The sequence below is a fragment of the Cololabis saira genome, chromosome 23, assembly GCF_033807715.1.
Source record: "Cololabis saira isolate AMF1-May2022 chromosome 23, fColSai1.1, whole genome shotgun sequence".
In the NCBI taxonomy this organism is placed as follows: Eukaryota; Metazoa; Chordata; class Actinopteri; order Beloniformes; family Belonidae; genus Cololabis; species Cololabis saira.
The window spans coordinates 23,368,659-23,381,334 of NC_084609.1; the positions used below are offsets into that span (position 1 = coordinate 23,368,659).

At 40.0% G+C, this 12,676-nt stretch overlaps 1 protein-coding gene across 3 annotated transcripts in view; it reads right to left on the minus strand.

The window, feature by feature from the left end:
* Positions 1-636: 636 nt before the first annotated feature.
* Positions 637-12,676, minus strand: part of LOC133423944 (chemokine-like protein TAFA-5) — a 195,744-nt gene continuing 183,704 nt past the window's right edge. For 2 of the 3 annotated variants that reach the window (XM_061714290.1, XM_061714292.1), the window contains exons 4-5: positions 8,918-9,105; positions 637-2,564 (exon numbers count right to left, since the gene is read on the minus strand). In XM_061714290.1, coding sequence (XP_061570274.1) covers positions 9,097-9,105 — 9 coding nt within the window. In that variant the 3' untranslated portion in view covers positions 637-2,564; positions 8,918-9,096. The remainder of the gene's footprint in view (positions 2,565-8,917; positions 9,106-12,676) is intronic. The other variant, XM_061714291.1, reaches the window with a different exon arrangement.

Consider the following 12,676-nt stretch of genomic DNA (forward strand, 5'->3'; position numbering starts at 1 on the left):
ACTCTGACAGCAGTTGAGTAACTTTTTCCACACATGAACTGGTGCAAGCAGCTGCTGGACCCGGTACCGGGTGAAGGGGAGCGTGATTAGGAGACTGAATTGGTCTACTAGTAAAAAGCTTGTTATACAGTCTATATACTTTTGAGGCTTTTTTGGACCTACTTCTCTGTTGTTGCACTTTCTTTAACGTTTGTGCATGAAAGCACAAGATGCTTAAAATGCACCACATTTTTTAATGAAATAAATTTGAGACCTAACATTTTTGACAGTTTGGGATTTGGGTTGCAGCTCGTCATTAAGGGGTGATTTTTGAGAACCACTGATCTACGTCGTATCATCGATGGATGAAACCAGCTGAAGAAACTTTTCAAACAGGTGGTTCAAAAACGCCAATAATACCCCAATATTACTTAGCAATTTGCTTGAGAGATTAATATCACCATTGCAACACCTGAAGTTATCTAATCGAAAAAAAAGAACAATTTCACCTTAAATGCAATGAAAATCCATCTGAGCCTGTAAGACACACTGGACTGCATGAAACAAGTCATCAATGATTATAACCAAAAATAGCAGAAGCTGCACCTGCAGTAATTTTTGTTTTCCTTCTTGTTTATTTGGCTCAAACGCTGTAAAAAAAGAAAAAAAAGTTGAGTACAATTGTTAATTAGCTAATTATCTCATGGATAATTAGCTAATTAGCTAATACCTTCTGGAAAAACATTGAGTTTGGACAGTTATTTTATAAACCGAACCTATCAACTTGTCATAAGCCAAACTATCCTGATACTACTGTGTATACCTGTTTTTATGACTCCACAAGTTCTGACTCATGCTTTTGTTGTCAAAATTAAAGGAAGCTTTGCATATCTGAAATAGATTCTTACCTGGTAACTCGGAAATGAAAACAACACTTTGAATTTTCATTACTTTTCTTTTTCTGCCGAACCGCATACATTCATGAATAGTAATACCAGAATAAGATCAGCTTACGGTATAGCTGATGATGTTGAACACCCAGACCATCTAAACCTCCAGGCCATGATTCTTTTCATGTATTTAATTTATTCTTAAAATATTTCATGATAAAAAATGTATGTATATGACTACTTCTGCAGTGCTTCCTCCTTCTCCCTCTCTCCTCGCTGTCTCCATCGCCATCGGAGAGAGGCTGGATTTGAGAGAACAAACACAAGCACAAAAATAAATTAAGAGATCAAAACCCATCGAGAGGAAAATGAGTCAGTATTCCACACCGTGTACAATACAATATCATAGCAAATTAGCAGATTTCAATGGCTTCCACTGACTACCATAGATTTACAATGTTCACTTGGCTGCAGATCAGTCTTCAATAAATTGTACCACTTTCCTTTTTTTATTATTATTAATGGATCTGATAGACTGTGACTTGTAGATGACCATGAAAAGAAAGCAGCTACTGAGGTGTGAACAGAAAACCAGAGACTACGAGCCAGCAGTAATGAGGACAACAGCATTAGTTCACATTCTAATAAACTGCCATTGTGACCACATTTTAAGTCCAATAAGCTTCTCTACAAAGGTACAACATATAAAACTGTTAAATATATAACTTTTTAGGGCCTTTCAAAATACATTTAATGACACTTCTTTATTCCCTCTATTCAGGCTCAACGGCATTCATACTCTATGTATATATCTATCTTCTTTCCAGAATGGTTTGCCCTCTTGACCAATGACCAACAATTTTTCCTGCAAGCTGTCCAAAACCATAGCTACTGAAAAATGCAAATCTGATTCTTTTTTCAATACACAGTTATACGTATGTAGTACCTATATTTCCAGTTCCAAAATACAGTGGTGGACTTTGAGAAAAATTCAGAAACTACTCCATTGATTGTGTATGGTAAGTGTGCCACCGTTTCGCAAAAGGTTTGCATTAGTCCACTTGTGCATCATGTCTTTAATAGTTGTCGGTTGGTGGCAACACATGAAGAGTGTTCAGAGTCTCTGTGTTTTCACCAGATGGTCCTCTCTGTCATTATGAACATATTTGTTGTTTTGCTCTTTGGTCTTTTAAAAAATATGGGAGGTTTACTCCAGCAGAAGGCCTATTCACAGCAGATCGCTCAGTTCACTTTTTTTTTTCTTTTCTTTTTTTAAATCGGCCTTGTGAGATGGTCCAACAAGCATCAGGGTTTGATCTGTTATGATCCCAGCTATTCTCCGGAACTCCTGCACTAGAGAGAGATGTAGGAAGTCCCTTTTCAAAATGCAGCTAGCAGCTCCTATAAGTGGCTTCCAATGGCATGAACCATTCACGGGACTTTCAAGGTGTCCGTCCCCCGTCCGGCATGAGCTGGTGCTGCTAATTTCATAGAGCAGGCAGATGCAGTGGTGAATAGGCGGACGCAACGTGTTGACCCAGCAACAGACAGCAGGAGGGAGCGGTCGGAAACCCGGATGGGCCAGTCACAGGAAATAAGTAGTGTTTCATAGCGGGTTTGTCCAGTATCCACGGAAGAGCTCACTCCCTGAAGCAGTCACTCCCAGGTTTTCCATCTCTGGCTGTGTTACGAGACCTGTGGATCCACAAGAATAAAACAAACATTAGGTAACTGAACAGCAGCATTACCGTTGTTCATCATGCCAAGTTTCTGTAAGTGTGTTTGTGAATTAGAGTATTTTTATAACAACTTTTTTCATTTGCGTTGTTGCCAGGCTGTCGATCTTCATTATAGTCACAATAACAGAGAAACACTGTGCGCTTAAACAGATAACACACAAGTCAATTATAATTTACCACGTATTTATTTATTGATTGAGCACACCCGTTAAACATTCACCGTTTGGAAGAAGGAAGTAACTGAACCCAAAGGCTAATTACTTAGTAGTTTGTACACCTGGAGTCCAATTAATGAATGAGATTGGAGGTGCGGTTTAGATCCACTGTTACTTTTTTAGTTCACTTTTCATAACAAGCATCTGTTGAGGTGAACCATTCCTTGCCAAAGGCCTCTGAACACATTAGATAAATAGTTACTGATCCGCATAAGGCTGGAAAGCGATACGAAATCATCTCAAAGTGTTAAGACATTCATCATGCTACAGTTGGACAAATTATTTGTAAAATAGAGTTTAATATTAAACCTATAGATAACAATAATGATGGATTGCATTTACATCACACTTTTTTTGGACACTCAAAGAGTTCACAGTGGTTTGATTATTGATTCATTCCTCATTTATACTTGGTGGTTCTAAACTACATGTGTAGCCCATGAGCAACAGCTAAATGCCTGAAGATATAATTTGAACTGGCAAACATCTCAGTTGGAACAGACACGGTGTCCATGGACAAACACCACTGAAGAACCTGCTGAGCTCCAAGAAAATAATATATATTGGTTCGTGCCCAAAATTTCCAAAGAGCACCTTGACAATTTGCAATTCTGCTGCTAAAATGTTTTGTGGCCTGATGACATTATCATCATGTGGCATGAAAAGAGCGCAGCTACATCACAACATCAACCCAGTGGTGATGCAAAGTGGGGGGTACATCATGATTTGGGCATCCTTTGCTTCCTTAGAATCAGATTCCCTGCCAAAGGAGGGCTTAGAGAAAATGGTTAATGCGGACGAACATTGACCAAAAGTACTCAAGTTTGAGAAAAGGAAAACAATCCAACTTTTAGATTAGTCAAGTAGTGGAGATGCTGTGAAATCACTTCCAGAGAAGCAGTCACCTCAGACAACCAGCTGATAACTCCAAGGATTCACTTACTCTAACTCCAGCACTGTGAATGTTTTTTTGAAATACTTTTGTTGTCATATTAAAGTATAAACTTGTAAAATTTAACAAGATGTGTAAATCACAGTATATGTGTTACTGGCGAAGATTAAATTAAGATGGGACACAGCAAAAATGCTTAATCACCTAAAAAGAAATACTTTCAGGATCAGCAACTGTTTGGAATAATGCACCAGGCGATCTAAATCTCTATCAAATCTCAGTACTATATGTGGACATTATCTTGGAAAAGGCCTCCTCTGCTAAAGTGAAGCAAAACAAAATTAAAGAGGTTTTAGTTCAGAACGTCCAGCCAAGGTTTGGCCATAGTTTGGCACAGTTGGCACCAGCCGTGACAGATAATACAACAGTTTTTGGCATCTTTTAGAAAACTCAAGCAGACACTATTTTTACACATGTATGAAATATATTTATTTGCAATATAAAATTAATATTTTCAACTGAACTTTGAAAACAAACAGATCAGATTTATTTGTATCAAAGTCTAAACAACACACACAAACACAAAAATAAAACCGGTAAAACCAAAAAACTATTTCATTTGATATGTGTATTGCATGGGCTGGATACAATTCTGTGGTTGTAGAGCCACAAATGTCATGCGTGGGTTGTCATAGTGCCCCTTATATAAGTTTCATTATTTTGCATCTCTTTTAGTTATGATTTGAGTTGTGTTTGGCACATTTTAAAAAGCTCTGTGCAGGCTTGTAGCACAGGTTCTGCTGATAATTTGATGTGTGACACCATTATGACCTGCCTGATTAGTGCTCTGTTTACTTCTCTGTTTGATGAGGGCTGATCAACCCTGAATCAACCCTGAAGGCAGGGTTGTGAAAGTGATCATGTGAAAGATTATGAGGATAAAGTGATTAGGAAAATATTGAAAGCGATATCTGTGTCTAGTCAACCATTATAACAAAAAACAAACAAACAAAAACAACTTCCTCTTTGCAACCATGGTAACCGCCCTCTGCTGACCGTTAAGGAGAATGCAATTTAAAGACGTTTCACATCTTCGTTTGCTGCAGCCCATTTATAGACATTAAGTGGCTGCATTTTAAATAGTTCTATGAGATATTCTTCCTTACAAACTCAATGTAAGAAGCAAAATAGGGATATTTGTCAAAATGTGAGACTGTTCTTTAGCAGAAATATAGATCTTTGTTTCTTAATTACAGTGTCTCTGTCAAGTATTATTATAACTCTTTGTTCCTTTGCAAAGGAAGATGTTAATTACAGCCACCTGACTGCACTGTAGGTGTGCTTTGCAAGTCAAATATTAAGAAATCTTAATTTCTGTGTGTGCATAACCTAATAATAATAAAAAAAAAATCTTGTCTCGGGGCAAACAATAACAAAATTAATCTACCACGAAAGACTCTGGAAGCCTGGGACCATCTGGGCCCTGCCAGTCACACAGTCAACTCGATAAAGATGCTTATGCCGTCCAAGAATGTTGCATTGTCACAGAGGCTGAATTCATGATAATCAACTCTTGATTACTTCGCAGGGTGCAATTTGCCGTGAAAAGGGCAGGTGTTGAATGGATCGCTAGCATCTATCACAGATGACAATGTGTGCTGCTGCATTTGATGCCAATATGAGCACATTTTGCCTCTGTCGGAGCCTCCTAGTGGATGCAAAGAGATTAAAATGGGAGTGAATGAATCAGGCAGCCACTGAGCAAAAAAATGGAGGGACACAATTGTTGCTAAGACTCATTGTTGAGAAAGAAGAATGCATTGTAAATAAACATAAGTAGACACAAGGCATAGTTTTACACAAGCTGCTGCACAGTCTCTATCAGTCATGGTGCTTTTCTTACATCTTAATGTTCTTTTTTTGTCTCCCTTTTCCTCACACCATTGCTGCAGCAAATACCTCCCCATTAATCTCACATACAAATCTCATCTCAGGGAAATGCAAGAGTTCTGTTATAAACAGGAACGAATGTCAGATAAATATGAAATGAATTTGCCCTCTGAATAAAACCCATAGGCTTAAGGCGATTATTACCTGGGGTTTATCAGGAACTTACCAGCTTACTCTAATTTTCTAGAGTAGGCCAGTTTTTCACACTATTGTGCCAGAGAAATGCCACCCTATGAAAATGTCAGGGCCCAGCAAGTATTGTCATCTCACAGCTAGTGGTTCTTCAGTGGTCCATTAGGGCTTCCCTTTGCAGAGTTCTCAAATCTAAATGGGTTTTTGTCTGGTGCCCTGGTTTTTGCAAAGTCCAAAGATATATGTGTGGGGGGCATTGTTGTCTCTCCATCTTTATAATTCGTTTCCTGCCAGAATTTAGTTCTTGTAACTTCAAATTTGTGATTAATCTATCAAGATGGTGCCTATTCAAACATTTCCTTCAATGTTTTCGGAGAAGCACAGGCCCGTGTTATGATATTATCAAGTACACAGGTATTGCAATAGCTTCTTCCTAAGAATTATCAAGTCAAATTAGAAAGTACACAAATCCAAACCTGAGATATTTGGTACTAAAAAACACTTTTTCTGTGTTGAGTTTGCATGTTCTCCCCAAGCTTGTGCAGGTTCTCTTCAGACACTCAGGCTTCTTCCAGCCGTACAAAAACATGCATGTAAGGTGGATTAATGGTCCTAAAGTGACCGTGTAAAAGAATGTTTACCTTTTTTAGGACCTTATCTGCACCTTAAGTTCGTAGTGTCCCGACAGTCTCTGTGATTTTTGCCATTTAACACATGGGCAAACCTTCAGCACTTGGGTCTGGCTGCTTAAATGACACTTCCAATAGAAGGAGAACGAGGCTGTCGAGTGAGACTCATGACTGCTTGAGGCATAGTAACAGAAGGGAATGTCAGAGACAGAATCCATCTGTGTTAATGTGTAATTTGTGCAGGCTTCTCTTGTTATGGAGAAAACAGGCAATCCACTCAATAAATATCGATAAGTGCCCAGGAGCATTCGACTGAGAGCAAGGAAAACATTTGATTTCAAGGCTGCTGCAAAGCATTTCCTGTCTCCAAGGCAGAGTCACAGAGCCTGGATGGGTAAATGAGAATGTGCATGCAAATGTGCTGTTTTTTATCCACATTTCTTGTGTGTAGTCATGTGAAGGTGCATACAGACACATCAAATAAAAGGAAGCTATATTCACACAGCACATCAAACTCCCTCCGGCAGCTAGGAGTCAAGGGAGGGAGAGCCAACGCAGACCAACATGCGTGCGGTGCCGGCTAGACGCTTTGGCTGTGTGAACTCTTGCTGACTCCCTTTAAAATGTCACATCGCTGTGACCCATGGTGAATGTGTGAATGGACATGCATGAAAGATAACAGATGTCACTACCTCTGTAAAGTCTTTATTCTTGTGAAGCGTTAATAATGCAAGACCTCAAGAGCATGCACTTGATTAATTGATGTATGATGAAAAGACTCATTGAACGCTTTGACCTGGCCAGCCATCCTAAATCGCTTCCTCTTCAATGCAAAGAATTAGTCTGCTTCCTCTGGATTCAACTTTTATTACCGGGGGCAGCATCAATGAAAGAAAGAAGAAAGTGCCTGTCGACATCATTGAATTGACATCCAAATGATCAGAGAAACAACGCATGTGGTGAAATCATCACATGAAGCTGCGCCGTTCCGTTGGTTTGGTATATTCTGTACTGGTAGAAATGTCTTGAACGTCATGTGGCTTTTTTATCCTGTACATTTTATCTAGAGGTCGACACTGATGAATAATAAATGGGCAATAATCATCCAACCGACTAATCGACTATTATAATAAAAACAAAAGAATGAACAAAAACATTGACATAATTGAAATGTTCATAAACCAACAATACTAGGGGTGCCTAAGATTTTTACACAGTACTATATATTTATGCATATCTGTCTCATTTTAAACTACACTACCACCATTGTTTCAACACTTTAGTGTCGTGCAGTACAACATGCTTTCTCTTGCAGAATGTAGCATTCAAGCTGCACAATAGCCTTCTGGATGAATATTCATGAATGAACCGGTAGGTTAGGAACGATCCGCAGGTTAATAAGGTACAGGAAATTGCTCATTATGTGCTGTGAAGTTGGATAATGCCTGAAGCAGATGCTGAGATCAAAATACATGAACATGAACGCACGGGCCTCCAGACACTAGTCCTTATTCCACATTAGGAAGAAGTTCAAAGCTATCTAGGGTGTTATGTCATTATCAACCCTTTTATACTGCATTTCCTCAGAACATCAAAGTAAACACATTTCACTATCTGCATTCTACAATGCGATCAGAACTTAATGCTCGAGAGGGAACATTAGAACTGATTTATCCGCGGTGGCGCCAGGCTGTAACAACAAAATGTCATTGATTTGTTTTTTGATGCAAACAACTTGCATGAGATGTGGCAGAGATTTCCCTCAATACACTAACATATGGATTTGTATCTGTGCTTTTACTCTAAAAAGGACAAATGTTTCAAATTCAAACAAGGGTTTTCTCTCTTAATGCACTTTGTCTATTTATACTCTTGGATGAACTGAAGGCCCGCCTGAGCGGACTGAGAAGCAGCAGGATAAGATCTTTCCTCAGAAGCATATTATCACATGGGCCATAAACGCTGGCAATATTGACCAACAGAAGAGCCTGGTTTTCAAAAACTCTATATTAGTGGGCATCTTTATGGCTTTGGTCTCGTCCGTTTTATGATGCTGTACGTTAAATTTACGACATGGCTACTCTCCATTTCCCACTCACATGTTTTAATATCAGGGTCTGTCTGGCGCCTTGTTTTATTTGTGTGCCCAGGCGCCATCTGACACAGTACTTTAAAAGACAAAATAAAATTTATGCCAATAAAGTGGGGCAAAATCCGGTTGAAATAAACCAATGCGTTTTATTGGTTCTGCTGCACACATGAATTTTATATGGTTAAACATACAAGTGGGAAATGGTGACTTTATAGAAAAATCAGGAAGCCAAATAAAGCCATCCACCAGACAGAGGGTGTGCTGCCTCTTCTACGTAGCTATTTCTGATTTTCATCATATTAAAAAAAGAAAAAGAGACTAGGCTGATCTCCCTTAGGAGGCTAGACGAGTGTTTCTGCTTCAGGGGCTTTATTTATGTATTTATTTATTTGTTTGTACCTTCCATGAAGCCCTTGGTGCCCTGCTCGCTGCTTGTGTTGCTTCCTGCCTTTGTGGCACCAGAGTGTGGGTGGAGCTGCTGTGAAGGTGGAGGTGTTGGTAGGTGGGTTTTGGCTGTCTGTCAAGGGGTCATCAATGCTCTCCATAGTGCAAGAGTGTTGAGGGGGACTCTTGTCGCGTCATAGAGCCTGAGAGGAGAGAGGGAGAGGGGAAGGCGCTGTGGTTATCAAGCCCAACCAATTCTTATTTATTTTTTCCAGATTTAGACACAATCACATCCCCACCAACTCCACTAGTATCACATCTTAGGGTGCAGTCGGTGTTCATTTGAGTTTTTAGTCAGTCTAAGGTTGTGTTTGTCAAAGGGAACCTGCATATGAGAGTATAGGAAGATAGTGTATGCAGAAAGTCTGCCTGAAGTCACATCATGCTTCTTCAGCTCTACCTCTGATGGTCGCACAAAATGGTAAGAGGAACTTCACAAATGAGACACCCTTTAAAAGGAGACTGTGGAGTTGAGTTGAGATGAACTTCACCCCCAAACCAGCTGCTATGAAAATTACATGAATATCTGGGATAGAAAAGGATGCTTTTGGACCACATGTCTTTATTTTGTCCTAATCATGATACAGTTATTCTTGAAGATGTCAGGAAATAATGTTATGATACGGGCAGTATGATGGCTTGGTGGTTGCCCCGCAGGGTCAGCCAAAAGGAGCTGGAATGGGCTCTAGTGTAGGAATAAAAAGGTATAGATAATGAATGAATGGGTATATATCGGGGGTATTCAACTATATTCGGCCGGGGGCCACATCTGCAAAAGGACTGTATGGAGAGGGCCGCACAATTTGAAAATTTGGGGGTTTTCAAAAGGTATTTTGCACTCAAAGACGAAGACTTATGCATATATAATACATTTGTATTATACATTTGAATATATCTAGTTTACATATGAATTATGTATTAATTGTCTCCAGATATAGTCATTGTGAATGTTAAATATAATATTCAAATAAAGAAATATTATTTTAAATGCAAGTTCATTTTGAAACCATGCATTGTGCAAACTTAATGAAGTTGATATTGACCTACTTTTAATAAAACACGGCATAATGACAAAGCACCACTTTCCACCAAGATTTCCTTATTTGAATATTATATTAAGCATTGGGCACAAGCATTTCAGTCCATAGTAGCCAGTTTGATGTTATAAATAAGCAACTAAAATATTAACCATAAGCTCCTTTATTAATGACACATCTGTGCATTATATCAGCAAAACAAAACAATCACATGAAATTATAGGAGGTTTAAAAGTTCCATCTGAAATGCAAAGTCCTCACTTATTCAAATGAAAAAAATGTCAGGCCAATCCTAGAAGCCTAATGATGTCAACAAGTCCTCTGTACAACGGAGGTTAATAATAATGTGACAAACATTAACACTGTGCAACACTGGCAAAAAATCTGAAATATTTTTTTTTTTTTTTTTTTTTTCAACAAACAACCCCTTTTTTTAAATATGACCAGGGGCCACATAAAAGCTCCTGGCGGGCCGCATGTGGCCCGCGGGCCGCCAATTGAATAGCCCTGGTATAGATGAATGATAGATGGGTGTAAAATGTCTCCGTTAAAGTTCCTATTCAGTGGTTGAGCAGCCTTTGACAATACGATGTGAAAGGACCCGTAGGTGGCTCATCAAGGGCAGATTTAAAGGTGATCATAACATGTATTTTTTAAAATGGTCATTGCTTATGAATATATTAAAGTGCTCTAAGCCTTTCGGTCGTTTTCCAAGCCTTATATTTTTAAAGGGAAATTCAAATTTGCTTTGAAAACTAGCGTGCGGTGTCTTGTAAACTGTAAGGGTCATGCGCTATTAAGTTCTTTAACTGTTAACGTTGGCGATGCCTTTACATTTTCTTTAGCACTACTATCATCGCAGATGTTTGGTTCACCTCATTAAACTTTTGCGGCGAGTGCTTTATTAGCCATTATTAGCCTGATTATGCCTGGCCTAAGTGTGGCTGCAGATTGTTGTCGGGCTATTACAGTATTTCCCTTGTACAATCACATCGATACTGTCTCGTTTAACATGCATATCTACAACAATCCAAATCTCCTAAAATTTCCGTTTTGTGTGTTAAAAAAATAAACAGTATTGTAAAAAAAAGTTATTTCTTCTCTGAAGTGTCTATAAACCTTGGGAGAAAAAGCTTTAGAGAGAGCAGAAGTAACATACTGCACTTACACTTTGGTGCAAGTGTTGCAGAGATGAAATGCTTCAGTATTAAAACGTGAGCCAGTTCTCAGTCCCTGCTGCATGAAATCACTAAAATAACTTCACATTCGGGTGCTGAGCAGTGTTGTGACTTGCACTGAAACACAAGCAGGGACTCTTTCACTCACTGGCTCGCTCTGAGCTTAAGCAACAACCCTCACTTAGCAGATCAATCGTGTAAGCTTTCAGGCTGCTGGTTAGAACCTAAAACGACAGGCCTCTCGATGTGACCTCCTCTTGGTTCTTTCTCTGCTAACAGTTCTAACATCTTCCCCGCCTCCCCATAATGGAAGACTTTGTATGTTTTCAAGCCGAGGCTGCAATGTGCTGAGTTAGCTCCCTGCAGAAGAGAGCTGTCGGACAATAAGGAGCAACAGGGTTTCTCCCTCTTTCTCCCTTCCTCTCCGCCTGTCAGGGACGACCCAGCAGCTGTCTTCTTAGTAGCCATTCTGTACAACCCGCTGCTGGATGTGTCTGCAGGGCCCGAAGGGATCAATTACCGAGGCCGGTGCTGACCCATATCCGTTGGGGTGGGTGGGGGATTGCATGGCAATGGAAGGGCGTATTGGGAGATCCCATCAGGCCCAAGATCCACAGGGTGACGGAGTGGAAGAAACAGACAGGAAATGGGTGGTGGGTGAATGGCGGCAGAGACCTTCGACACTTGCTTACAAAGTCCAGTCGGACGAGCTTTTTCATACTCGGCCGAACACACGATGCCACTGGCAAGAGCTTAAATTCGTAAAACCTCTGTGAGTTTACGTGGACACTAACTGGCCCGGGGAAACTGGAGCTTTGCTAGAAAAGAAGATTTTAATGCAAGAACGACTGCAGTGTTCTCCAACCCACAAATGGTATAAAATATGAACCCGTACGAACTTCTAACAGATAGTTAAACATCCTGTTTCTCTTACTGTAAGGCCCCGTTTACACGGGGCAAAAACGGAGGCGTTTTCATGCGTTTTGGCCATTCGTTTACACGAAAACGGAGGTCAAAGCCCCCAAAAACGATCATTTCTGAAAACTCCGGCCAAAGTGGAGATTTTCAAAAACTCCGTTTTCACGTTTGCGTCTAAACAGAGGAAAACTGAGGAAAACAGAGATTTACGTCACATCATGCGACAGAAACGTCACCAGCAGCGTCATGAGTGCGACCTGTGTTTACAATTTGTTTGGCCACCGTCAATATTTTCTTTTATTTTACCTGTTTTAAATTCTCTCAGACTCTCGTTCCGTCTTGGAAGTAAAGCCGGAATTATGGTCCCGCGTTAAATTGACGCAGAGCCTACGGCGTAGGGTACGCGGCGATGCGCGCCGTACGGTGTGCGTCGCCGCGTACCCTACGCCGTAGGCTCTGCGTTGGTGTAACGCGGAACCATAAATCAGCCTTAACTGGAACTTACACGTGTCATTTGTTGATGTTTTTTCCAGGATTCTGATTGGCTGGCATGACGTTAACAGCGTTTTCATGCGAGTCCG